The sequence below is a fragment of the Diaphorina citri genome, unplaced genomic scaffold (genome assembly GCF_000475195.1).
Source record: "Diaphorina citri unplaced genomic scaffold, Diaci psyllid genome assembly version 1.1 scaffold646, whole genome shotgun sequence".
In the NCBI taxonomy this organism is placed as follows: Eukaryota; Metazoa; Arthropoda; class Insecta; order Hemiptera; family Psyllidae; genus Diaphorina; species Diaphorina citri.
The window spans coordinates 124,209-151,914 of NW_007378079.1; the positions used below are offsets into that span (position 1 = coordinate 124,209).

At 39.8% G+C, this 27,706-nt stretch overlaps 2 protein-coding genes across 3 annotated transcripts in view; both read right to left on the reverse strand.

Moving 5' to 3' along the window:
• LOC103510811 (protein sidekick-like) overlaps positions 1-27,706 on the reverse strand; it is a gene marked incomplete at its 5' end in the record, with an annotated part of 36,670 nt that overhangs the window by 2,769 nt on the left and 6,195 nt on the right. Inside the window, 24 exon segments of the mRNA XM_026824770.1 lie at positions 50-211; positions 2,116-2,405; positions 3,401-3,541; positions 3,875-3,953; positions 6,124-6,285; positions 7,974-8,170; positions 9,063-9,337; positions 10,071-10,245; positions 10,579-10,657; positions 10,980-11,176; positions 11,838-11,916; positions 12,298-12,452; positions 13,741-13,875; positions 14,372-14,474; positions 15,550-15,667; positions 16,359-16,487; positions 17,039-17,208; positions 18,116-18,332; positions 18,816-18,820; positions 19,055-19,309; positions 19,623-19,832; positions 21,452-21,648; positions 23,042-23,407; positions 24,590-24,774. Of these exon segments, the coding sequence (XP_026680571.1) occupies positions 50-211; positions 2,116-2,405; positions 3,401-3,541; positions 3,875-3,953; positions 6,124-6,285; positions 7,974-8,170; positions 9,063-9,337; positions 10,071-10,245; positions 10,579-10,657; positions 10,980-11,176; positions 11,838-11,916; positions 12,298-12,452; positions 13,741-13,875; positions 14,372-14,474; positions 15,550-15,667; positions 16,359-16,487; positions 17,039-17,208; positions 18,116-18,332; positions 18,816-18,820; positions 19,055-19,309; positions 19,623-19,832; positions 21,452-21,648; positions 23,042-23,407; positions 24,590-24,774 (4,081 nt within the window).
• Positions 14,290-16,489, reverse strand: LOC113468110 (probable G-protein coupled receptor 158). Of its 2 annotated transcripts, none has more exons than XM_026824778.1 (2): positions 16,370-16,489; positions 14,290-14,474 (listed from the first exon to the last, which is right to left on the reverse strand). In XM_026824778.1, the coding sequence occupies exons 1-2, from the start codon at positions 16,466-16,468 to the stop codon at positions 14,316-14,318; spliced, it is 258 nt and encodes an 85-aa protein (XP_026680579.1). In that variant the 5' UTR covers positions 16,469-16,489; the 3' UTR covers positions 14,290-14,315. The 2 variants fall into 2 exon arrangements, with proteins under 2 accessions (XP_026680579.1, XP_026680578.1); XM_026824777.1 differs by lacking the exon at positions 16,370-16,489 and adding an exon at positions 15,550-15,664.

Here is a 27,706-nt window from a genome sequence, read left to right on the forward strand (position 1 = left end):
GGAGCTTTAGCTTGCTGACTCATATCTTACCTGCTGATAGAGTTCTAACTTGTGCTGACTCGGCACTCCAGCCTGAGGCCCCTATATCGTTGGTAGCTTGTATGCGGAATCTGTACTGATGGTAGGGTTTCAGTTTAAGGGCCGTGTAAGAGGTGACGGAGGATTCTATGCGTTCTGGTATGTGGGCCCAGGGGCCGTTACCTTCGGACATCTGGAAATAAACGGGAAAAAGATGAATGGTAAGTTGGAAATCGGAGAAAAGATCAATGGTAAGTTGGAAATCGGAGAAAAGATCAATGGTAAGTTGGAAATCGGAGAAAAGATCAATGGTAAGTTGGAAATCGGGGAAAAGATCAATGAAAATTACAGGGTAAGAAGCTAAGAAAAGTCGCTTACACATGCGGATATGGACAAAGTAACATTTTCATCTAAGGAAAGTAAAAGGTGATAGCCAGCCTAGTTAGCTTAGTTGGTAGTGCGTCTGCCTTTTAAGCGCTAGGCCGCGGGTTCGATTCCCGCCCGGGGCGGATTTTATCCTGATGGGATAATGTTCGTTCTCGGAACGGCTGGCTAAGAGGTTTGACAGAGGGAACTGTAATATTGCTATGGTCTTATCGTCCCGAAATCGAAGAGAGAAGAGGATAGGAGTTTTTCTGCTAAGGGTCGAATTATTATAAAATAGATTTCTTAACAGAGCTATAATATAGGTTAGATCAGGGATTCCCAAACTGGGCGATATCGCCCACTTGTGGGCGATTTTCGGACGCTGCTGGGCGTTCTGAATCATCTTCTGTTTTGATGGGCATTTAAAGAATTTAAGTGGGCGCTGAGCAATTTGGCTGTTTGATTAGTTTTGCCCAAGAATCTTATTTCCATACTTATTAATAAGTAGGTATGTAGATTTCTCCTCCTCTAACCGTTAGATTGTTAGAACTTCAAGTAAAGTTCGTAGTTCGTACTATCTTCTGATATTTCGTAATCTTAACTTTTGGTCAAAGTCCATGTTATACCATACCTTCGTTAAGTGTTGATTGTTGGGAAATCCCAAGTGTCACTTTAGTCTTATTTTTTTGCCTATTTTTTTTCCATTCTTACCTTTAATTTCAAGTACCTTTACTTTTTTGTCCCTCTCTTCCTCAATAAAGATGTACAATGGGAAACCGGGAAACCCGTTAGTTTGTTAAAATAAATAAATATCCTTACCTTTCCTCTTACACTGAATATAGTATCCCAGTATAGGTCCCTTGCCCGTAAAAATTATAAATAATAAGTCGATTCCTATGTAAAAGGTTGTGAAAAATCCAAGTCTGAGGTGAAAATTCCGAAAAAGTAGCTTTAAAAGGTCGAAAAATTAGCTTTAAAAGGTATTGACTAGTTAAATTGTCTCCTTACCTTTCCTCTTGCACTGAATATAGTATCCCAGTATAGGTCCCTTGCCCGTAAAAATTATAAATAATAAGTCGATTCCTATGTAAAAGGTTGTGAAAAATCCAAGTCTGAGGTGAAAATTCCGAAAAAGGAGCTTTAAAAGGTCGAAAAATTAGCTTCAAAAGGTACTGACTATTTAAATTGTCTTCTTACCTTTCCTCTTACAATGAATATAGTATCCCAGTATAGGTCCCTTGCCCGTAAAAATTATAAATAATAAGTCGATTCCTATGTAAAAGGTTGTGAAAAATCCAAGTCTGAGGTGAAAATTCCGAAAAAGTAGCTTTAAAAGGTCGAAAAATTAGCTTTAAAAGGTATTGACTAGTTAAATTGTCTCCTTACCTTTTCTCTTACACTGAATATAGTATCCCAGTATAGGTCCCTTGCCCGTAAAAATTATAAACAATAAGTAGATTCCTATGTAAAAGGTTGTGAAAAATCCAAGTCTGAGGTGAAAATTCCGAAAAAGTAGCTTTAAAAGGTCGAAAAATCAGCTTTAAAAGGTACTGACTAGTTAAATTGTATCCTTACCTTTCCTTTTGCACTGAATATAGTATCCCAGAATAGGTCCCTTGCCCGTAAAAATTATAAATAATAAGTCGATTCCTAGGTAAAAGGTTGTGAAAAATCCAAGTCTGAGGTGAAAATTCCGAAAAAGTAGCTTTAAAAGGTATTGACTAGTTAAATTGTCTTCTTACCTTTCCTCTTGCACTGAATATAGTATCCCAGAATAGGGCCTTTGCCCGTGGCTCCGTTGGCCCAATGCATCTCTACCGAGGCCACAGTCTTAGCCAGGCTCAGCAGTTTGGGCTGGGCGGGGCTCCCCTCTTGAGGCCCGGTGGTTACATTCCCCTTGACGGGGGGGCCGTAGTCCAGAGTTTGGGCGCGCACTGAGAACGTATACGTGACCTCCTCTTCCAGACCTTGCACGGTGAGCTCTGCCTCGGTGACTTTCTGTTTGACTTGCTTGCTGAATTCTGAGGAGAAAGAAGAGAGAAAAGAGGAATTCATTTTAATAGGTTTCAAAGTCAAAGAGCTCAGGTCACGGCAAACGCTCGATCGACGATACGCGATGACGATCTGTTTGTGCGCATTTCGTAGTTGAAACTACCGGTGGCATGCAAATGATAGGTCACCCTGTATGCTAGGATTTCACCATTAGGTTCCTCGGGTACATCCCAGATCACGCGGGCGGTGGTCAGTGAAACATCCGGGAATGAAACATTGGATGGAACACCTGGGGAGAAGAGAAAAGTAAACAGCGATACTATAAGTAAATGAAGGGATAGTATGTTTAAATTTGAAAGCTCAGAAGAGGTTAGGTCAACTTTAAACATATGTAGCAACGAGTGTCCATGATAAAGTAAGTCTAATTAATGTACTGATCGTTGCCATGAACTCTCCAGAATATGTAAGAAAGGGACAGTAACGTATGCAAAATCTAGGGAAATGACCTAATTATCAATTCCTTTGCATTAGTAAACAACACAACTTAGACAATTCACAAAAGTTTGGTTGCATTTTTTTTCCATTTATTTATTTAGCCACGTTTCGCCTGCGAAGGCATCTTCTGTAATATAATCAGGTGGAAAACTGACTAAGAAAAAGGAAAACCAAGTAAGGTGATAATTCGGTAATATGTCTATGAAAACACGTGCTAATTGTTGAAATAAGAAATTAGAAATCGTAATAAGACTGAACTTGGTGGTTTCGTTTCGATTATGTCTCCTGTTTAATATTTTACAAGATAGTCCAAATAAATCCCTCATACATTACCAAGTGAGAAAATTGTTCCGTTATTCACGAATTTGAAGATTAAGGCAAAGATGTGAACAAAATAAGGTGTAGCAGTTGTTTCATTGCTACGGAAAAAAAATATACAGCAAATGGTTAAGGAGCGCGGTAGCGCTCCGCCCCGCCAAGTTAAAAAAGTTTGATAGAAAGATTAGAAAGGGAAAACCATTACCTCTACGATAGTTGAAACTACCGGTGGCATGCAAATGATAGGTCACCCTGTATGCTAGGATTTCGCCATTAGGTTCCTCGGGTACATCCCAGATCACGCGGGCGGTGGTCAGTGAAACATCCGGGAATGAAACATTGGATGGAACACCTGGGGAGAAGAGAGAAGTAAACAGCGATACTATAAGTAAATGAAGGGATAGTATGTTTAAATTTGAAAGCCCAACTTATACAATTCACAAAAGTTTGGTTGCATTTTTTTTTTTTTTATTATTATTATTATTTATTTAGCCACGTTTCGCCTGCGAAGGCATCTTCTGTAATATAATCAGGTGGAAAACTGACTAAGAAAAAGGAAAACCAAGTAAAACCATGCAAAAATCAAACAAAACATCTGAAACTTTTCTTGCAAAAATGTCTTTTTTTACGAATCTGGTATTCGAACCTACGAACCCTGAACTGTAGACGGACCGCGCCTACTTACCTGGAGCATCTTCAAAGGTTTGAACTCTAACTGGAGGTGTAGACAGACTTCCATCACCCAATCTGGTATATGCTAGCACCTGGAATGAAAATGAAACAACTCAAATAATCAGTCGAATGGAGCAAAAGAAAAATAAAAAATAAATAATATGGAATCAGAATAGAACAATTAGAATAATTAAATCAATAATGGGGGGCACGGTTGGTCCAGTGGTAACGCGCTTGCTTGCCATGCAGGAGGTCCCGGGTTCGAATTCCACCATCGACAAAAATTTGTACTCGTTTTTCGATTGCAAATATTTCAACGGGTTACTTTCTGGTGTTCTCGTGTTGACCCAGCACCTAAATGGGAAGTATTGTGCCCCTTCTCGCCCATCTGACGAAAGGCAAACTACGGGATGGGCATGCCACGCCACAGGCCACATCAAGCGTTGAGGTAACAGAGAAGGTTCTCTTTTGAAAATTGTTAAAAAGACGAAAGAGAAAGGAAACCTGCTCAAAAGTTGATTGAATGGGACACGATGTAGCAGGTAGCTAAGGAGTTCTCTAACGGAATTTAGGGATTAAAACGTGGGAGAAAAAAGATGGATGTGAATTTGGGAGAGGAAATTGGAAAATATTAATTTTCCTCTTGTAGCTTGTAAAGGGAACTGAAGAACTTTTTTCTGTCATACGTTTTTCAATTGATTTTATCTTTCCCAGTACTTACATACCTCTGTAATGCTTGGGGTTTTCGAGTTTTAACAGGGTTCAAATGACAGAGACTGTATTAGGGCATATCTGATGAACTGATGACCAATCTTTCTAACTGGCATTATTCTTGGCATGACATGGATTCATAACCAAAGGGTAAGGGAATTTCAGTAAGCTCATAAAATAGTTGAGTCAGAATAAAAAAATGCAAATTATGTAAGATTTTTTTTGGAGAGGTTTGATAGAGGGGGCTATTACTGCTTTGCTGAGGTCTTATCGTGCCGAAGAGAGCCAGCCGTTTCGAGAACGAACCTCATATCTAGGCTGTCTCTCGAAAGATGAAGCTCAAAAAAAAAGTAAAAAAATCCCTTCAATGAGCAGCTACCTTGTTGAGTTAAGCTCACGTTAAAGTCCTTCAGTGTTGTTTTCCCTCGCACTTGGGTCTGTATTTCACACAAACAAGCTGTTATCACCTGGCCTTATCAGTAGAACGAGTGTTGATAACACGTTTGAGAAAACATACAATGAGTGCTTGTTGGTTTTTTAATCACACATCAAGGAAGAATGAGCGCTGTGTGACAGATGTCAGATATTATTAAGCTGGAATTTTTCGCTGTTTTTACCCGTGTTATACCTGTGATTAGATATACAAATAATAAATAATAACCTCCAACGCAGAAGATGTGAAGTGATGTGTTTCACAATTATGAATTTTATCACAATTTTAATCATCTGTCTGGCTAGGGGACGTTAAACAGAGAGAAGACTAGCGTCTGGCTGTGGGACTATAAACAGGGAGGAGAACAGCTAACCCTAACCAGCCTAGCAAGCTGGCAGTTCCTCAAAGGGTTCTCTCTGCTTTTAAAGACCAAGCACAAGTCCTCACGATGGTTGACTGCGGTTCAGGACGAGCGAGCCAATTTAACATGGCTAGAGCTAGAGACCATCACCCCGGTGTATAGCAGATACAAAAAGACATCTTTTCTTTATTCTGCTATCTCCATTCGGCGAAAGCTAAAACCGCTACAACAACAACAACAACAACAACAACAACAAAGTAATTAATGAATATTAATAATACGCCAAAACGGAACCCTGCCGGAACGGAACCTTAAACCAAACCCTATCAAAACTCTTTTAAAAAAGAAGTCGCCACTGTCCAAAAAAAAAAAAGCATTTCAACTATCAGAAGCGGAGGGTATACTGACTGACGTGTGAGCTATAATAATTTTTCAATTCAGTGATGTAGGGTACTTTTTCAATTTTTTACCGCTTCGATTCCTAGGATTCGTTCTTGGAACGGCTGGCTTACCTGACTCCCTGGTTCTCTCCACAGCGACTGCACTGGCAACACTGCTTCCTACATCATTGAAGGCAGTCATAACCACCTCATACAGGGTGAACTCTTCTAGATAAGGTTCGTTCTTTGAACGGCTGGCTTACCTGACTCCCTGGTTCTCTCCACAGCGACTGCACTGGCAACACTGCTTCCTACATCATTGAAGGCAGTCATAACAGCTTGCTGACTCATATCTTACCTGCTGATAGAGTTCTAACTTGTGCTGACTCGGCACTCCAGCCTGAGGCCCCTATATCGTTGGTAGCTTGTATGCGGAATCTGTACTGATGGTAGGGTTTCAGTTTAAGGGCCGTGTAAGAGGTGACGGAGGATTCTATGCGTTCTGGTATGCGGGCCCAGGGGCCGTTACCTTCGGACATCTGGAAATAAACGGGAAAAAGATTGATGGTAAGTTGGAAATCGGGGAAAAGATTAATGGTTAGTTGGAAATCGGAGAAAAGATTAATGGTTAGTTGGAAATCGGGGAAAAGATTAATGGTTAGTTGGAAATCGGAGAAAAGATTAATGGTAAGTTGGAAATCGGGGAGAAGATTAATGGTAAGTTGGAAATAAACGGGAAAAAGATTAATGGTAAGTTAGAAATCGGAGAAAAGATTAATGGTAAGTTGGAAATCGGAGAAAAGATTAATGGTAAGTTGGAAATCGGAGAAAAGATTAATGGTAAGTTGGAAATCGGGGAAAAGATTAATGGTAAGTTGGAAATCGGAGAAAAGATTAATGGTAAGTTGGAAATCGGGAAAAAGATCAATGGTAAGTTGGAAATCGGGGAAAAGATTAATGGTAAGTTGGAAATCGGAGAAAAGATTAATGGTAAGTTGGAAATCAGGAACAAGATTAATGGTAAGTTGGAAATCGGGAAAAAGATTAATGGTTAGTTGGAAATCGGAGAAAAGATTAATGGTAAGTTGGAAATCGGGGAAAAGATCAATGAAAATTACAAGATAAGAAGCTGAGAAAAGTCGCTTACACATGCGGATATGGACAAAGTAACATTTTCATCTAAGGAAAGTAAAAGGTGATAGCCAGCCTAGTTAGCTTAGCAATGTGAACCTGTTAACACCAGAACAACTTGCAAAATTCATAATATTATTCAACAACTTCCGAGACGAAAAATTTAGATGTCAAACAGAAGTAGCCTATCCCCTAAGACATCAAAACTTCAAGAAAACTAAAGCATACACTAAATACGGGGAAAGAAAATTGACATTTATTGTTCCTGCACTAATCAATGAATACTGTAATGAATTCCTTCAAGAAGAAAACAAGACCATCTATAAGAGAAAGATCAAAGAAAGTTTACTGTATCTTAATAATTGATAATACCTACCTATCTGTCATTAATTTTATCATGTCAGATATTTTATTTTATTCAACCTTGTCATTGTATTGTACTTACCCTTGTTTATTGAAGAAAATCCTTGTATTATTAATATTTATTGTAGTTGAGTAGAACAAAGAGAGAAATATTTATTCAACCTTGTCATTGTTTTGTACTTACCCTTGTTTATTGAAGAAAATCCTTGTATTATTAAATATTTATTGTAGTTGAGTAGAACAAAGAGAGAAATATCTCCGCAGAAGTTAGGCTTAGCTTAGGAGATTTTTATTGTATAATTCTATTATGAAAAAATATATAAGAACATTCAATTCAATTCAATTCAATTCAATTCTTTATTCGCTTTCGGGACGATAAGATCTTAGCAGTTACAGTTCCCACTATTAAACCTCTCTCTGGAAATTTTTCCTTCTGAAGCATTAGGTAAACCTGCTTTTGAAAAACTCCCAATATATCAAAGGAATATGTTTGTATTAACTTATTTGTTAGTACACACACTTGGTAAAACAATTCAAACACTAAAAATGATTTTGGGTGAGTAAAAACACTGGGCTTTATATGTTTTACGTATATTAAAACATATAAAGCGTAAAACATATAGAGCCAAGTGTTTTTACTCACCCAAAATCATTGTCCCAATATATCTTGGCTACATATAGACCTGACGGACGGACCTGAAGGGGATGGCCTAAGTTAAACAATAATACTCACCTCAATACCGAGCACATCTTGTTTGGGCGTCTGTTGGAGAGGCGTGGGGAAATCTGACACCGGCTGGAATAGAACCCGGTACCCTCCAGTAGAATGATCTCCGGACCAGTGCTGTATGGGCAGGGGATCCCAGGTAACGCGCACACTGGTGGTGGTAATCGGAACTACCTTCACGCCGCTGACTGCCTTGCTGGGAGCTGGGAATTAAATAAAATGAAAATTAGTTAAATTAGTTTTTTTTTTCTGCACTGGTTTAGCCTTAAGAATGGAATGTGACAATTTTAACCAACCTCAGTGGTGTAGTGGTTAGCACGGTGGACTTACAGTTTTCGCATTACTTCAATTGTAATAAAAATTGAGCTTTTACTTCCTTTACCATCCATCTGGGAAAGGAAATGTTTGGTCAGAAAATGTTCGCCTGGCCTTGATTCGAACCCTACACCCTCGGGGATGCGAGCTTGAGAATCGATGCTCTTAACCACTCGGTCACTGACGTGTGCTATTATTATTATTATTATTTTTTTTTTAATAAGCCACAGTGACATAGTGGGCACTTTTTTCCGGTCCTACCTGCCTCGGTGGTGTAGTGGTCAAGGCGCTCGCCTGGTAAACAGGAGGGCGTGGGTTCAATCCCAGCCGAGGTATGGAATTGTGACAATTTTAAATAGCCTATATCACCCTCAGTATTCTTAACAACCACAAAAACGAACACGGTTTGCCGAGTGGTTACGCGTTTGCTTGCCATGCAGAATGTCCCGGGTTCGAATCCCACCATCGACAAAGAGCACTCATATTTCGATTGCAAATATTTCAACGGGTTACTTTCTGGTGTTCTTGTGTTGACCAAGCAGTTAAATGGGAACTATTGGGTCTCTTCTCGCCCATCTCATGAAAGCTTACTACGGAATGGGCATGCTACGACACAGACCACATGAATCTATTGTGTATTGTGTATTTTTTTATATCTTAATCTGCTGATAGAGTTCTAGCTTGTGCTGACTCGGCACTCCAGCCTGAGGCTCCTATATCGTTGTATGCGGAATCTGTACTGATGGTAGAGGAGCTTTAGCTCTCTGACTCATATCTTACCTGCTGATAGAGTTCTAACTTGTGCTGACTCGGCACTCCAGCCTGAGGCCCCTATATCGTTGGTAGCTTGTAACTATTATTATTACTTATGGCACTTTTTTTCGAGTCTAGCTTATTTGACGATCTGAAAACTAACCTGTGGTGCTGAGGGGGGTTGGGGTCGTTCTCTATTGTTCGAAGTAAACACCAGAGCTAGAGAGGTTTTACCCCAGCCTAGACGGGTTTGTGCGGTTACAGAGAACATGTAATATTGTTCCGATTCTAGTCCGGTAGCTCTGTAGAACACAAGAAAATAAGGCGTTATATTTCTCTGGAAAGCTGGATTCAGGGGGAAAAAATCATTATAATAAAAATTGAGCTTTTTTGGACATTACACGAAGCGTAGGTATTTTCCTTTTGAGAAACTTTCGGAACCAGAACTGGTTCTGATGGCGCGTCATCTTGGATTTCCTATGGTTTAGTACAGGCGTCATTTTAGATTCAAAAGAAAAATACACCTTTTCTAACGCATAAGGTACTGCAACTAGAAAGTCGAGAAAGAAGTTGCCTGAAAAAAAAAAAAAAAAAAAAAAAAAAAAAAAAAAAAAAAAAAAAGAGAGCGTGGGTTCTATCTTAGCCACGGAATTTTATCCTCAACATTGTTTGAGTATACAACGCCGTTTTTCTTTGGTAGCAAATGGTTCTGGTGACGCAATGGAAACACTTTTGGTTGGTAATCAAGAGAGCGTGGGTTCTATCTCAGCCACGGAATTTTATCCTCAACATTGTTTGAGGATACAACGCCGTTTTTCTTTGGTAGCAAATGGTTCTAGAGGCGCAATGGAAACACTTTTGGTTGGTAATCAAGAGAGCGTGGGTTCTATCTCAGCCACGGAATTTTATCCTCAACATTGTTTGAGAATTTCACCATAATAATATTAGTAGCCTACTGCTGGAGTAAAGGGACTTTTTAGTCCTATTCGAGCTTTATAAATAAGCACTATTATTGTATTACGTAGATTCAATTACCTGTAGGTTCTATCAGAAGGCGGAAACTCCTTGCTATAGTTGAAACTACCGGTGGCATGCAAATGATAGGTCACCCTGTATGCTAGGATTTCGCCATTAGGTTCCTCGGGTACATCCCAGATCACGCGGGCGGTGGTCAGTGAAACATCCGGGAATGAAACATTGGATGGAACACCTGGGGAGAAGAGAGAAGTAAACAGCGATACTATAAGTAAATGAAGGGATAGTATGTTTAAATTTGAAAGCCCAACTTATACAATTCACAAAAGTTTGGTTGCATTTTTTTTTTTTTTATTATTATTATTATTTATTTAGCCACGTTTCGCCTGCGAAGGCATCTTCTGTAATATAATCAGGTGGAAAACTGACTAAGAAAAAGGAAAACCAAGTAAAACCATGCAAAAATCAAACAAAACATCTGAAACTTTTCTTGCAAAAATGTCTTTTTTTACGAATCTGGTATTCGAACCTACGAACCCTCAACTGTAGACGGATCGCGCCTACTTACCTGGAGCATCTTCAAAGGTTTGAACTCTAACTGGAGGTGTAGACAGACTCCCATCACCCAATCTGGTATATGCTAGCACCTGGAATGAAAATGAAACAACTCAAATAATCAGTCGAATGGAGCAAAAGAAAAATAAATAAATAATATGGAATCAGAATAGAACAATAAGAATAATTAAATCAATAATGAAATATTTGTGGTGAAGCTGAGAACTTCTTTACAATTTTTGTGGAAATGACACTATTACTATTGCAAATGCGTTTGTTTTGAAATAACACCTGAAAGCTTGGTCCGATTTTATTGCAATTTGGCACACATGTTAAAAAAAAAAAAAAATAAAGGACATTAAACTGGCTATTTATTTAGATTTTAGGTTCGGATTGGACCACTATTTCACGTACCTGTACATTATACACCACCCATTTCCTCAGTTCAGTCAGTGTCGTGGTGAAGGTGGCATTGTTGGGGATATCCTTGACCTGTACACTGGACCCTATGGTATTAACAGTGGCGCTTCTACTGACTGGCCCGTAGAGGACTTTGAACCCCTCTATTTGACCATTGCGATGTTCGAAGGGGACTTCGCCCCATTTGACCACTATAGTGAGCAAGCTAAAGCTCCCCTACCATCAGTACAGATTCCGCATACAAGCCACCAACGACATAGGGGCCTCAGGCTGGAGTGCCGAGTCAGCACAAGTTAGAACTCTATCAGCAGGTAAGATATGAGTCAGCAAGCTCCTCCTCTACCATCAGTACAGATTCCGCATACAAGCCACCAACGATATAGGGGCTTCAGGCTGGAGTGCCGAGTCAGCACAAGTTAGAACTCTATCAGCAGGTAAGATATGAGTCAGCAAGCTAAAGCTCCTCTACCATCAGTACAGATTCCGCATACAAGCTACCAACGATATAGGGGCCTCAGGCTGGAGTGCCGAGTCAGCACAAGTTAGAACTCTATCAGCAGGTAAGATATGAGTCAGCAAGCTAAAGCTCCCCTACCATCAGTACAGATTCCGCATACAAGCTACCAACGATATAGGCGCCTCAGGCTGGAGTGCCGAGTCAGCACAAGTTAGAACTCTATCAGCAGGTAAGATATGAGTCAGCAAGCTAAAGCTCCCCTACCATCAAACCAAGTAAAACCATGCAAAAATCAAACAAAACATCTGAAACTTTTCTTGCAAAAATGTCTTTTTCTACGAATCTGGTATTCGAACCTACGAACCCTCAACTGTAGACGGATCGCGCCTACTTACCTGGAGCATCTTCAAAGGTTTGAACTCTAACTGGAGGTGTAGACAGACTCCCATCACCCAATCTGGTATATGCTAGCACCTAGAATGAAACAAATCAAATAATCAGTCGAATGGAGCAAAAGAAAAATAAATAAATAATATGGAATCAGAATAGAACAATAAGAATAATTAAATCAATAATGAAATATTTGTGGTGAAGCTGAGAACTTCTTTACAATTTTTGTGGAAATGACACTATTACTATTGCAAATGCGTTTGTTTTGAAACAACACCTGAAAGCTTGGCCCGATTTTATTGCAATTTGGCACACATGTTAAAAAAATTTGGACCGATTGCAATACTTTCTCATTACCTTGTATAGGTTCCCTATACGTAAGGGTAATAGAAAGTAAAAATAAAGGACATTAAACTGGCTATGTATTTAGATTTTAGGTTCGGAGTGGACCACTATTTCACAAACCTGTACATTATACACCACCCATTTCCTCAGTTCAGTCAGTGTCGTGGTGAAGGTGGCATTGTTGGGGATATCCTTGACCTGTACACCGCATAGAGCATCGAACAGGTAGAAGGAGGGGACAATAGAGGGAAGCGATAACTTCAAACCACATGGAACTGAGAGCAAAAAGCTCTCCACTAAAATCTGTTTTGAGCTTAAAGTTGTGTCTACACATAGTCGACGGTCGTTGACCATGTGTGGACACAGCTTTATGCTCCAGGAAAATCGATTCGTTGAATTAACCTATGACTTGAATCCTAATAAAATAATCGGCCGGCGAGTACAAGGCAATAGGGCCTTGTACTCACCGGCACGAACAACTCTACACCACCAGACCTCACTATTATTTACTCTACGTAGTCTACGTCATACCGTGTTTCAACATTTTCTACGCGTGGAGTATTGCTTGGATTCTTGGAAGCCATAGTTTGGTGCATTTTCCGGAATTGATCCCAACGTCTTTTGACAAGGAGTTTACTGACAAGAACAGTTAAAATGAGTCTGTGAGGGCGAGGGGTTAGAACTTTGTGTACAGACTGGAAAATGGGATTTAGTTTTGGACGAAAAAAACGTCCCTTTCTGCAACGTCAAGTGTGTAGGAGGGGGGGGCAAATTCCTGCGAGAAAAATCGACACTGTTTCGATTGTTATTTGGAATTCCAATGTAATCAATAAAAGTGTATGATTAATGACCGTAGTAAAGAAAAAGAAATCTTTGGTTAGTGGAGGGGAGGTATGTCTTAGAGTAGGGGAACATAGACCTCTTCCTCTTCAAGTCTATCCTCATAGTTTGAAGCTTACACCCATATTTATGAACAAAATGCTGGCTCTTAAGTTCATGCTAAGCATAGTCTCAAGGCATTTGATTGGTCAATTTTGACTTAAATAAAAAATAAAGTACCTACTCACTAGACCTATATTACCTATTTTTATTGTGAAACGCGTTTGAGGCCAAGGGACCTACAGTACAATGTTATGGAGCTCAACAAATTGACGAAGAATTGTGAAGATGAATTCAAGTTGACCAAAACCTCTAAGGATAACTTTGGTTTTCGTGGTGATAACTACACTGATGGTACCATCACGGAAAATGAACCTGAAGTAAGTCAATTGGATTTAAAAGTTACAGGCTTCAGAAAATGGTGAGTATATCTGTAGATATTAGATATTTACATCTGCAACATAACCAGGTGGTCAGGTAGGTAGGTAATCTACTTGATACTAACCGAAATCTGGAATTTTAAAAAACAGGTACCTACATACGAGTAATTATGGGAAAATACCAAAGTAACTTAGGTATAGGCGAGTTTAACAAAACAAGTTCAAAGTTTAAAAAGTCATAGAATAAAAGAGGAAAATGATGCATTTTTTTTTTTTTTTTTTTTTTTTAGAAAAATCCCTCTACTGACTGGCCCGTAGAGGACTTTGAACCCCTCTATCTGACCATTGCGATGTTCGAAGGGGACTTCGCCCCATTTGACCACTATAGTGGTGGAGGAGGTAGCATTAGCAGTCACGTTACTGGGGCCCAGGGAGGGAACTGAAAACATAGAATGACAGTAACATAGATTTTATTTGAGGAACATTTTTTTATGCAAAGGTTGGCTAAAGCTAGGGGACGTTAAACAGAGAGAAGACTAGCGTCTGGCTGTGGGACTATAAACAGGGAGGAGAACAGCTAACCCTAACCAGCCCAGCAAGCTGGCAGTTCCTCAAAGGGTTCTCTCTGCTTTTAAAGACCAAGCACAAGTCCTCACGATGGTTGACTGCGGTTCAGGACGAGCGAGCCAATTTAACATGGCTAGAGCTAGAGACCATCACCCCGGTGTATAGCAGATACAAAAAGACATCTTTTCTTTATTCTGCTATCGCCATTCGGCGAAAGCTAAAGCCGCTACAACAACAACACAGATCTCAGCGCATAGGCAAAGCACAATTCAGAGAGAGGAGAGTGGAATTTTTCTCCCGAGACTTTTTTTTTTACCTGGTTTGTGTGTTGACGACCAGATTAGTGAATTCGGCTTCCACGAGTTGGCCGTCGTAGTAGGTGATTGCATTTTCAAACGGATACTCGTAACCTTGTAGACATTCGCACTTGTACCCTCCAGTCTCGTAACCGCGACCCAAAATAGGAACGCACTGCCGGCAAATAAACACAGTAATTAATTTTCAATTAATTTAATCAATTTTTTTTCGTGAGTGTTTTTAATTAGTGAAATGGATGATCAAGTGTTGGTTTTATTTTATTTTTACAATGAATATAGATATTTTCAACACAAAATTAAACAAACATAACATTGCGACCGTTTTTGTGTTTCCGAATAAATTATCTCCAACGGCCGATTTTTGTCATTTCTAACGTGTACATTAATTAGTTCATTAACTTAATCGTAAGTATTAGTAACATATTTGTGTAAATAAAATACTCTTTATAGTTAACTGTGTTCATTTTTTGATTTTTAACTACTTTTAAAGTCTTGTACAGTTTTATTTCTCTGTTTTTTCTTAACTCATTTCAATTGTTGATATGAATATATTAAAATCACCCCATCATTTACTATATTGTTTTTAACAGAAATCATTTCAGATTTGTGTCCAATTTTTAGACAGGGATTTTGTCCACTAATGTTTCTGTTGTGTGGTGGAGAATACTTGAAACCTCGTGTCTTAGAGGAGTAATTAAAACGTAAATAGTGTTAGAATATATTTTGTATTTCTGTGAACAACATCAAAAGCTGAGATTTCTCTCAACACTCGTGATAAATAAGTGCTACAAGTAGTGTTACAATAAAACTGTGTTAATATGCCTCGTTCGCTTGGATTACCATCATAAGATTGGATTACTATACGATTGTTTCATGGATATTTCATACAATAGGTAAGTGCTAATATGCTCCTTCTCTACATGCTGGATTACATTTCCAGGGTTATTTTTGCTGCTTGAATTGCCACCAAGGATCGCTAGTTATTCATAGCCTCACGAGGCAGAGTGTAACCGGAAATTTAATAACTAAAAAAAGTCTCCGACTTAGCTGGGAATTGAACCCAAGGCCTCGGATGTGCAAACCTGGGCTGCAGAGGTTGATGAATCAGAGGCAGCTATTTGCCTTGATAACTCAGTGCCCAATAGATAGCCTGGTAATTAGGAGGTCGCCCGTTCGAATCACAGTCAAAGCATGGAATTTCACTTATTCATCTTAGGCATTTGACTTACCGTGGATGTTTTCCGATCACACTTGTGCGTATCTTTGAAAGCATTGGGTGTGGAATACATGCTGGGACACTGGTTTATATCTAGCTGTAGGAGATTCATAGTTACTGCCACTACACCTCTGTAAACATAGAACATTGAATATTACATAAATAAATAAATGTTTTTATTGTAATATAAGTTAGGAATATAACAAATTACAAAGTCATACAAATAGAGAGCGGCGCGGCGATAGCACCATTTCGGGACGATAAGAATTCCGCTGATACAGTTCCCAAACTTCTTGGAAAAAGAAGAAAAATCAAGATCATCCTAAGATTTCATATGGGTATAGTGTGAGACAGACGCGATTCAAAACTAAAAGTTAGCTTCTTCTTCTTTTTTTTCCTTTTTAGCCCGTCCTTCCTTTATTATTACGATAGTAATAAAAAAAGGTATAAGGGACGGGCTATTGTATTCGCTTCGGTGTCGTCTGTCTGTCTGTCCCCATAGAAGGACTTATCCATATCCAAACCTGGTCGACCTATATATCAAATTAAAGGTCTTTTTACCAGGAACACGAAAGTGGTGGTGCAAATTTTTTGAATTGCCTCACGAGGCAGAGTGTAACCGGAAATTTAATAATTAAAAAAAGTCTCCGACTTAGCTGGGAATTGAACCCAAGGCCTCGGATGTGTAAACCTGGGCTGCAGAGGTTGATGAATCAGAGGCAGCTATTCGCCTTGATAACTCAGTGCCCAATAGATAGCCTGGTATAATTAGGAGGTCGCCCGTTCGAATTACAGTCAAAGCATGGAATTTTGCTTAAAGGCATTTGACTTACCGTGGATGTTTTCCGATCACACTTGTGCGTATCTTTGAAAGCATTAGGTGTGGAATACATGCTGGGACATTGGTTTATATCTAGCTGTAGGAGATTCATAGTTACTGCCACTACACCTCTGTAAACATAGAACATTCAATATTAAATAAATAAATGTTTTTATTGTAATATAAGTTAGGAATATAACAAATCACAAAGTCATACAAATAGAGAGCGGCGCGGCGATAGCACCTTTCGAGCAGCCTAGAAAGCGTTTTGTTCTTATTAGAACTCATCACCTAGCCAGCCTGGTTAGCTGAGAGGGTAACAAGTCTGCCTTGTAAGCGCTAGGTCACAGGTTCGATTTCCGCTTTCGAACTTTATCCTACACGGATAAGGTTAGACCTCGGAATGACTGAACTTTCTCCTATCCTGTCCTCCTCTTTTCGATTTTGGGACGATGAGAATGAAGCAGTTACAAATGGGTAAAAATTATAAATAAATGGTCGATTCCTATGTAAAAAGTTGGGGAAAATCCAAATCTGAGGTCAAAACTCCGAAAAAATTGGGCGGGAATCAAACCCGCGGCCTAGCGCTTACAACTAAGCTAACTAGGCTGGCTAATAAGGTTTATTGAATTTAATAATTACCTCTACAGTCCATTTGATAATGGAGGAGTTTCCATCAAACCCAGGGGTGAATTGTAGCACCACGGAGAAAGCTTCTATATTGGTGATGGCCAGTTTACTAGGAGGTGAAGGCAGTACTGGTTCCACGCCTGATTGGATGATGGCAACTCGGGAGGGGCCGGCTCCGACCCTGGTCCAAGCACAGACTTCGAACCGGTAGTGAGTTGTCGCCTGGAGGAAGACAAGAAAGTAGAATAGAATGGAGCAGTTGCAAATGGGTGAAAATTATAAATAAATAGTCCATTCCTATGTAAAAAGTTGGGGAAAATCCAAATCTGAGGTCAAAACTCCGAAAAAATAACTGTAAAAGGTCGAAAATTCATTTTCATTTTCCGTTCTAATGAAAGAGTGAAAAATCCAAATCTGAGGTCAAAACTCCGAAAAAATAACTGTAAAAGGTCGAAAATTCAATTTTTATTTTCCGTTAGTGAAAAATCCAAATCTGAGGTCAAAACTCCGAAAAAATAACTGTAAAAGGTCGAAAATTCAATTTTCATTTTCCGTTCTAATGAAAGAGTTCAAATATGTGTGACGTAAAAAATAACTGTAAAAGGTCGAAAATTCAATTTTTATTTTCCGTTCTAATGAAAGAGTTCAAATATGTGTGACGTCATAACTGTAAAAAGTCGAAAATTCAATTTTTATTTTCCGTTCTAATGAAAGAGTTCAAATATGTGTGACGTCAGACTTTACGCAGTTGCTATTTTTGTCCGCTAGGTATCGCCAGTATGCAAGAGCGCTAGCGGAGGAGCAGAAAGAACTGCGCAGAAATGTATGCGCACAAACACATTAATGCGTTGCCTGCGAGGGAGCTTTGCTCGGGATTTCCATTGTTTTATACCTACCATTGTTATTAAAACTTGCCTACCTATGTATTTTACATGTAAAATCAATATTAATCAGTACCTACCTATGTTATATATAAGTAACCAATGAAGAGGAAGAAGAACCATCTCCTCAGAGGTTGAAATCAGCCTAGGAGATGCTTTATTTGTACCTAAATATTCAAAAATAAAGAAATCTTATTCAAATTCAAAAAAATTCAAAATTCCTTATCCTCGATTGTAGACAAAGTTGCGGTGTTCACACCAGATTTGTCAGAACTCTTACCTCCTTCCTTGGTTTTAATAGTGATGGGGTCACTAAACACGCCAATGCCTTTGTTATTGTACGCGGCTATTTGTAGTACGTATTGTTTCCATGTGATAAGTTCCTGTATGAGATAGTTACGCTGGGCCTCGTTGGTAATATTGTGATAGTTCCATGGACTGGCATTGTACCCGTACAAACGATATCTGGGGGGGAAAGAACAGAAAAAATATGAGGTTTAACAGAAGAAAATAGGAGGTTTAACAGAAAAAATATGAGGTTTAACAGAAGAAAATAGGAGGTTTAACAGAAAAAATATGAGGTTTAACAGAAAAAATATGAGGTTTAACAGAAAAAATACGAGGTTTAAGAAAAAAATATTAGGTTTAACTTATGATTCAGACATGTTGAAAGAAGAGATGAGCGCTACATAGTACCAAATACATAAGACCTTGGTTAGACTGCGGGAGTAAAGGGACTTTTCAGTTTCATTCTGGCAGTATAAACAGGGTATATTCTATTCTATTCTACATAGGGAAAAGATTTGAGAGAATGGAAGTGGGGAGAGAAAAGGGCGAGGTAGGCCGAAGAAAAGGTGGAAGGATTGTGTGAATCAAGACCTGGGTGAGAAAAATTTATCAGGACATGAGGTACACAATGGCGCTGCCTGGAAGAGACTGACAAGAAACTTGCTCTCATTTCAATATATTTACAACACCAAAGTGAAGTTAGCCACCGACTTTTTTTTTCTCTCTCTCTTTCAACGATATACAATACACAATAAGTCAATTTTTGAACTTGGTCCGCTCTGCCCTTGACCCATTAATATCCACCATTCAAAAGGGATTGAAAGGGGAAATAACACAAAAAGGGATTCAGAAAAAAAAAAAATCTCGTCCTGGGATCGAACCCAGACCATTCAACTTACAATCCATCTGACCCGCAGTTCGGTGGCACTCATCGCCCGCACGGTTACATTACGGGGTGGGTGCGACGGGGGTGCCTGTATGGTCTGGAACTCCTTGGTACTTTCACTCGGCTCTGAGACACCCACTACATTGTTAGCGAGGAGACGCAATCTATACAGGGTGAACGGAGACAGGCCTGTGATGGTCAACACGTTGGCTTCCGGCGCGCTTTCCTCGTACAGGGTGAACCAGGTTGTGTTGCGCGCTGTCTGGGCCTGAAACACGAATAGAATAGAATTATACAGTGTGAACGGAGAAAGGCCTGTGATGGTCAACACGTTGGCTTCCGGCGCGCTTTCCCCGTACAGGGTGAACCAGGTTGTGTTATGGAACTGTAACAGCGAAGGTCTTATCGTCCCGAAATCGAAGAGAGAAGGAAGACAGGACAGGAGAAAGCCAGCCGTTCCGAGAACGAGCATTATCCGTTCAGGATAAAATCCGCCCTGGGCGGGAATCAAACCCGCGGCCTAGCGCTTACAACTAAGCTAACTAGGCTGGCTAATAAGGTTTATTGAATTTAATAATTACCTCTACAGTCCATTTGATAATGGAGGAGTTTCCATCAAACCCAGGGGTGAATTGTAGCACCACGGAGAAAGCTTCTATATTGGTGATGGCCAGTTTACTAGGAGGTGAAGGCAGTACTGGTTCCACGCCTGATTGGATGATGGCAACTCGGGAGGGGCCGGCTCCGACCCTGGTCCAAGCACAGACTTCGAACCGGTAGTGAGTTGTCGCCTGGAGGAAGACAAGAAAGTAGAATAGAATGGAGCAGTTGCAAATGGGTGAAAATTATAAATAAATAGTCCATTCCTATGTAAAAAGTTGGGGAAAATCCAAATCTGAGGTCAAAACTCCGAAAAAATAACTGTAAAAGGTCGAAAATTCAATTTTTATTTTCCGTTCTAATGAAAGAGTTCAAATATGTGTGACGTCAGACTTTACGCAGTTGCTATTTTTGTCCGCTAGGTATCGCCAGTATGCAAGAGCGCTAGCGGAGGAGCAGAAAGAACTGCGCAGAAATGTATGCGCACAAACACATTAATGCGTTGCCTGCGAGGGAGCTTTGCTCGGGACATTTGATGTGAGGTCATCGCCTACGAGAGCGTATGCCGTGACGTCAAACTTCACGATTTACCGGTATTTTTTAAATCGATTTATCTCGATATCTAGAAGTCGTATAAAAATTCCGTTGGTCCTCATTTTTCCTGCTCTATGACTTTGAAACATCACTCAAGCAAGCGCAACAGCGCAACGCCCAAGTAAGCGATACCCTGTTTATACTGCCAGAATGAGACTGAAAATTCCGCAGTCTAATCAAGGTCTCGTTTATTTTGTGGGTTAAATAACATTGTAGGTATAACAAAAGAAAGTAGGGGGTTTGGTGAGATTTTTTTTCTCTCCAAGTTATAATAATAGACTCTTGAGTGGAAGGTAACCTTGCCTAAGAAGTACCACCCATCTCAGCCGCATTCTTAAAAGCAAACTTTACAAGTTAGAGATAGAAGGTACACTAACTCGAGCCGGTAGTGAGTTCAGGGTTTATACGCTTTTCCCGGAATAAAATTCCATGACCGGGTGTGCAAATTCCACGACTTTTCCAGGTTTTCTTTAAATTTTCACGATTTTCCATGACTTTTTGACCGATTTTCAGATTCCATGACTTTTCCAGGTCGCGTATAAACCCTGGAGTTGTAGTATGGAGGGGGGACAAGAGTAGGGGGGGGGGGTTAGTAGATTTGTACATAAGGAAAGAGCAAAGCGGGGAACAGAGGGATGTGCGGGGGGGTTAGTGAACTGTAGAAATTAGAAAAATGTTTTGTATAGATAGGGCCCCATATGCTTTGATTCGGTTCAATATACACTGTGTTCATAAAGTCCCAGGCCACTATTTTAACTTTTTTTTACTGTTCACCCTGGGACATTGAAATTTTGCATACAGCCCTCAATTATGATAAAGAATTTTGGGAGGTACTCAAAATTTTGGAAGGTGCCTCAGGAGCGGCCCCACCAATTATTCATATTGAAATTCAGACCCATTTTTTTTAGCACCACCCATTTTCACTCCCGGAGGCCATCAGGTTTAATATCTATTCTGAATTTCATTTTTGGGTCTGAATTTCAACATGTGTATCATTAGTGGGACCTATTTGAAGCACAAATCACCAAACGAAATGAATTTCCCATGTTTGGTGCTTCCCCTATTGGCTGAAAAACATGGAAAAATGAAAAATTGTACAGGCCATAACTCCGGCCCTGGTTGTCGGATCGAGCTCAAAACTTGTACTGGCGTACTACGTTTTTCAATACCTCTGATGTGATTTAGACTATTTTAGACAGCTTCTAATATAACATACCTGTAAGTTAGTTATCTTCACATTAGTCGTGTTAGCAGTCAACTCTTCTGTCTTCAATGTATTGGGCTTATCCTTCATCATGTAAGTGAGAGTGTAGCCTTTCAGTACTCCGTTGATTTTAGCAGGGGGAGTCCACAGAACTTTGACGGCGCGGTCCGAAATCTCGTCGAACTGAAGGGTGGCAACTTCCGTGGGGACTGAGGGAGTGAAAGGATATAGATTAGAAATAGAGCTCATGTAACCAACCTCGTATTGGGCTTATCCTTCATCATGTAAGTGAGAGTGTAGCCTTTCAGTACTCCGTTGATTTTCGCAGGGGGAGTCCACAGAACTTTAACGGCGCGGTCCGAGATCTCGTCGAACTGAAGGGTGGCAACTTCCGTGGGGACTGAGGGAGTGAAAGGATATAGATTAGAAATAGAGCTCATGTAACCAACCTCAGTGGTGATGTGGTTAGCACGGTGGACTTTGGATCTGGAGGTTGTTGGTTCGAGTTAGTGATGGGTCGTGGGTAAATACCCACTGGGTGGGTAAATAAAAATTGGGTATTTAAAAAAAAAAGAAGAAAAATAAACAAAAAAACATCGTCACTTGATTTTTTTTTTAATTTCCCGGGCACAATTCGACTGAGGCGCTTCTTGGAAATACCCGGGTATTTATAAAAATTGGGTATTTACCCGGGTAAATACCCAGGGTATTTACGCCAAAAATAAGTACCCGGGTATTTACCCATCACTAGTTCGAGTCCAAGTCAAACCATAAAATTTAGCGTAGTCTGTTAAGCGCGGAATGACATTTGTGACAAGCATTTATGCTCAACACAATTAAAATTCCTTTTCCTCCTTCCAAGTCAAATCATAAAATTTAGCGTAGTCTGTTAAGCGCGGAATGACATTTGTGACAAGCATTTATGCTCAACACAATTAAAATTCCTTTTCCTCCTTAGAGCTCATGTGATTACTTAGGTGAGCTTTTCTTGTAAAATAATTAAAAATATTAAAGATTTACAGATTTTTCTTCGTCTTTTAAAAAATTTTAAGTCCCAAGACAAATCGTTTAAGGAAAAAAAAGGTTGATTGAAAAATACAAGCAACGAGCATTTTTTTCCGTTCAATGAAAGAAACACTTGGAACAGACATCACAACTTAATATCTTTTTTTTTTTTTTTTTTTTTTTGGAATGAGGATTTCAATTTGATTTTTTGATTTATAAAAGAAATGACACTATTACTATTGCAAATGCGTTTGTTTTGAAATAACACCTGAAAGCTTGGTCCGATTTTATTGCAATTTGGCACACATGTTAAAAAAAAAAAAAAATAAAGGACATTAAACTGGCTATTTATTTAGATTTTAGGTTCGGATTGGACCACTATTTCACGTACCTGTACATTATACACCACCCATTTCCTCAGTTCAGTCAGTGTCGTGGTGAAGGTGGCATTGTTGGGGATATCCTTGACCTGTACACTGGTAGGTACATAGGTATTCTTTAACCACGATCGAATAAACTACGGCCTAAAAAATTCCCGGAGGGACGGACCCAGCTTGTATTTTTTTTTTACCAAATGTATTTGCTCCATTAACATACCATCTTCTTGAGTCCGGATCGTCACAGGCGGGCTAGGTATGCCATCTCCAGGGTCGGTAAAGCACAGTACAGTGATATTGTACTCGGTATATTTGTCCAGATCTGACATGATAGCATCTTGCTGGGCCAGGGGATCGAACAGGCTAGGGGGTACGTTAACTTCGTGAACAGGGTCCTTGTGAATCCATGCCTGGGAATAAAAGAAAATTTTTTTTTTACCAAATGTATTTGCTCCATTAACATACCATCTTCTTGAGTCCGGATCGTCACAGGCGGGCTAGGTATGCCATCTCCAGGGTCGGTAAAGCACAGTACAGTTATATTGTACTCGGTATATTTGTCCAGATCTGACATGATAGCATCCTGCTGGGCCAGGGGATCGAACAGGCTAGGGGGTACGTTAACTTCGTGAACAGGGTCCTTGTGAATCCATGCCTGGGAATAAAAGAAAAAATAAATTAAATGAGGTGAAATAATAATAATGTAAATGTAAATGCAATTTCTTTGTGTTATTATGTCACAACTTTGGTGCTCACTGCAGCATTGTAGGATTTTTCCCAATATATAAGAAAGGATTTTGCGAAAATCTAAACCAATCCTGAGATATGATCAATTTTTGATCGGTAAAATCTCCATAAGAAATACACAGAGTGCAGAGACTGCGGGAGAGAAATGTTCCGCTCTCGACCAACATTTTGAGTTGTTTCGTTTATGTTTTTAGTTTTAGTTTGATAACTACGCAGCTCATAGGGAGCGCGCAGCGCGACCGTATTTTTATTATTTTCTACAAGTTCGGCCATGCCTTTTCTACAAGTTTGGCCATGCCTAGCTTAATTTTTCTGTATTTTTCTCACTTTATTTTTAGTAAATAACATAAGTTTTATACAAGGGTTACAAGGGCTTATTGTTTGAAAATCCATTTTAAAAGGCATTTAAAAAACCATTTTCAAAATGTACATTTTGCATTTTACATTTCAAATTGGTTTTTAAAAAGCATTTTACATTTTGCATTTCAAATTGGTTTTCAAAAGCATTTTGCACATCTATGATATTTAACACCTACAACAAAGTAAAACACAACATTTTCAGTGTCTACATATTTTCTAAACAAAATTATTTTTAAATTCACATTGGACAAATGGCATAAAAGAAGCCCCAGGTAATCCAGATATTGATTCTGGACGTCCAAGGAAAAACCTCTAACTTGAAAGCGAAAAGTGAAAACCGTGAAAATTTCGCGTCAAACCAAGCTAGGAATTTTCCCAGTGTCAGATTTCTACCTGGAACTCCTAGAAGTCACCTAAGATTGGAAATTCAATATATGTAGAATCAATACAATGATTTTCCCCTAACATTAGTCAGTCATGATTTTCCAGTTTAAATAAAACAAAGACGTATTAGAACTTCACGTTTATCTTACCATTCAAATCCAGCGCTTACAAGGTAGACGCACTACCAACTAAGCTAACTAGGCTGGCCATAACTTTCCTTATCCTCGATTGTAGACAAAGTTGCGGTGTTCACACCAGATTTGTCAAACTCTCTTACCTCCTTCCTTGGTTTTAATAGTGATGGGATCACTAAACACGCCAATGCCTTTGTTATTGTACGCGGCTATTTGTAGTACGTATTGTTTCCATGTGATAAGTTCCTGTATGAGATAGTTACGCTGGGCCTCGTTGGTGATGTTGTGATAGTTCCATGGACTGGCATTGTACCCGTACAGACGATATCTGGCGGAAAAAGAACAGAAAAAATAAATCAAATCATGAATCTTTGTGGTAAAGCAGAGAGCTTTTTTCACAACTTTGTGGGTATCACGGTATTACAAGTCTTTCATTTACTCAATCATCATATTTATCATCGCTCGTCTCTTCGACTTGTAATGCCGCCACTGGTCGCTACTCGATTTATTATTACTACTATTATTATTACTTATGGCACTTTTTTTCGAGTCTAGCTTATTTGACAATAAGAATACATACCTGTGGGGCTGAGGGGGGTTGGGGTCGTTCTCTATTGTTCGAAGTAAACACCAGAGCCAGGGAGGTTTTACCCCAGCCTAGTCGAGTTTGTGCGGTCACAGAGAACATGTAATATTGTTCCGATTCTAGCCCGGTAGCTCTGTAGAACACAAGAAAACAAGGCGTTATATTTCTCTGGTAAGCTGGATTCAGGGGGAAAAAATCATTGTAATAAAAATTGAGCTTTTTTTTGGACATTACACGAAGCGTGGGTATTATCTTGGATTTCCTGTGGTTTAGTACAGGCGTCACTTTAGATTCAAAAGAAAAATACACCTTTTCTAACGCATAAGGTACTGCAACTAAAAAGTCGAGAAAGAAGTTGCCTGAAAAAAAAAAAAAAAAAAAGATTATGAAAGAAAAAAAAAAAAGGTATATGTAAACTCCTCCGATGGTAGAACCTTCTTTTCTCCTTCTTTTGGTGCCATATTACCTGCCTATATCCACCATTCAAAAGGGATTGAAAGGGGAAATAACACAAAAGGGATTCAGAGAAAAAATCTCGTCCCGGGATCGAACCCAGACCATTCAACTTACAATCCATCTGACCCGCAGTTCCGTGGCACTCATCGCCCGCACGGTTACATTACGGGGTGGGTGTGACGGGGGTGCCTGTATGGTCTGGAACTCCTTGGTACTTTCACTCGGCTCTGAGACACCCACTACATTGTTAGCGAGGAGACGCAATCTGTACAGGGTGAACGGAGATAGGCCTGTGATGGTCAACACGTTGGCTTCCGGCGCGCTTTCCTCGTACAGGGTGAACCAGGTTGTGTTACGCGCTGTCTGGGCCTGAAAAGAGGAGGGTTCGGTTTTATTGGACAAAGTAGATTTCCAGTATTTTGAGGGTAGATTGTTTGTTTTTTTTCGAAAAGGTTTGATAAATGGGACTGTAACTGCTATGGTCTTGTCGTCCCGAAATCGAAGAGAGAAGGAAGACAGGACAGGAGAAAGCCAGCCGTTCCGAGAACGAGCATTATCCGTTCAGGATAAAATCCGCCCCGGGCGGGAATCGAACCCGCGGCCTAGCGCTTACAAAGGCAGACGCACTACCAACTAAGCTAACTAGGCTGGCTAATAAGGTTTATTGAATTTAATAATTACCTCTACAGTCCATTTGATAATGGAGGAATTTCCATCAAACCCAGGGGTGAATTGTAGCACCACGGAGAAAGCTTCTATATTGGTGATAGCCAGTTTACTAGGAGGTGAAGGCAGTACTGGTTCCACGCCTGATTGGATGATGGCTACTCGGGAGGGGCCGGCTCCGACCCTGGTCCAAGCACAGACTTCGAACCGGTAGTGAGTTGTAGCCTGGAGGGGGGACAAGAAAGTAGAATAGAATATACCTAAACCTGCCTCGGTGGTGTAGTGGTCAAGGCGCTCGCCTGGTAAACAGGAGGGCGTGGGTTCAATCCCAGCCGAGGTATATGCAATTTTATCCTCAATATAATTTGAGAATTTGACCACAATAATAGTAGTATCCTACTGCTCGAGTAAAGGGACTTTTCAGTCCTATGCGAGCAGTATAAATAAGCAGTATAATTATTATTATTATTATTATACCTACTGCCAGAATGAGACTGAAAATTCCGCAGTCTAAACAAGGTCTCGTTTATTTTGTGGGTTCAATAACATTGTAGGTATAACAAAAGAAAGTAGGGGGTTGGTGAGATTTTTTTTCTCCAAGTTATAATAATCGACTCTTGAGTGGAAGGTAACCTTGCCTAAGTAAGTACCATCCACCTCAGCTGCATTCTTAAAAGCAAACTTTAAATGTTAGAGATAGAAGGTACACTAACTCGAGCCGGTAGTGAGTTCAGGGTTTATACACTTTTCCCGGAATGAAATTCCATGACTATTCCATAAATTTTACAGAAAATTACGGGGCGGAGGTACTTAAAAATCAGTAAGATTACCCCTTCATTTAAATAAAATATGCAATATGCAGAACGTCAAGGAATATGAGGGGGAATGCGCCGCAGGCCGTTTTTCGGAAAAAAATTGATATTTAATTTGAACATTTTTAATTTTTGAAATATTCATATTGAAATTCAGACCCATTTTTTTTTAGGACCACCCATTTTCACTCCCGGAGGCCATCAGGTTTAATACCTATTCTGAATTTCATTTTTGGGTCTGAATTTCAACGTGTATCATTAGTGGGACCCATTTGAAGCACAAATCACCAAACGAAATGAATTTCCCATGTTTGGCGCTTCCCCTATTGGCTGAAAAACATTGAAAAATGAAAAATTGTATAGGCCATAACTCCCGCCCTGGTTGTCGGATCGAGCTCAAAACTTGTACCAGCGTACTACGTTTTTCAATACCTCTGATGTGATTTAGACAGCTTCTAATATAACATACCTGTAAGTTAGTTATCTTCACATTAGTCGTGTTAGCAGTCAACTCTTCTGTCTTCAATGTATTGGGCTTATCCTTCATCATGTAAGTGAGAGTGTAGCCTTTCAGTACTCCGTTGATTTTCGCAGGGGGAGTCCACAGAACTTTAACGGCGCGGTCCGAGATCTCGTCGAACTGAAGGGTGGCAACTTCCGACGCTGGCACCGGTCGCTATGAGCATTTACATGTCATAGCTACTCATTTTCCTCACGAGGCTGAGTGGGCCCCGCAACAG

What these genes read in the sequence shown, in the direction of transcription:
- LOC113468110 (XM_026824778.1), bottom strand. Translation starts at nt 16,468, where the DNA reads ATGAATCTCCTACAGCTAGATATAAACCAATGTCCCAGCATGTATTCC. An exon ending in GTGATCGGAAAACATCCACG is followed by an intron (nt 14,475 to 16,369) that starts GTAAGTCAAATG and finishes ATTTGCCGGCAG; the next exon opens with TGCGTTCCTATTTTGGGTCG.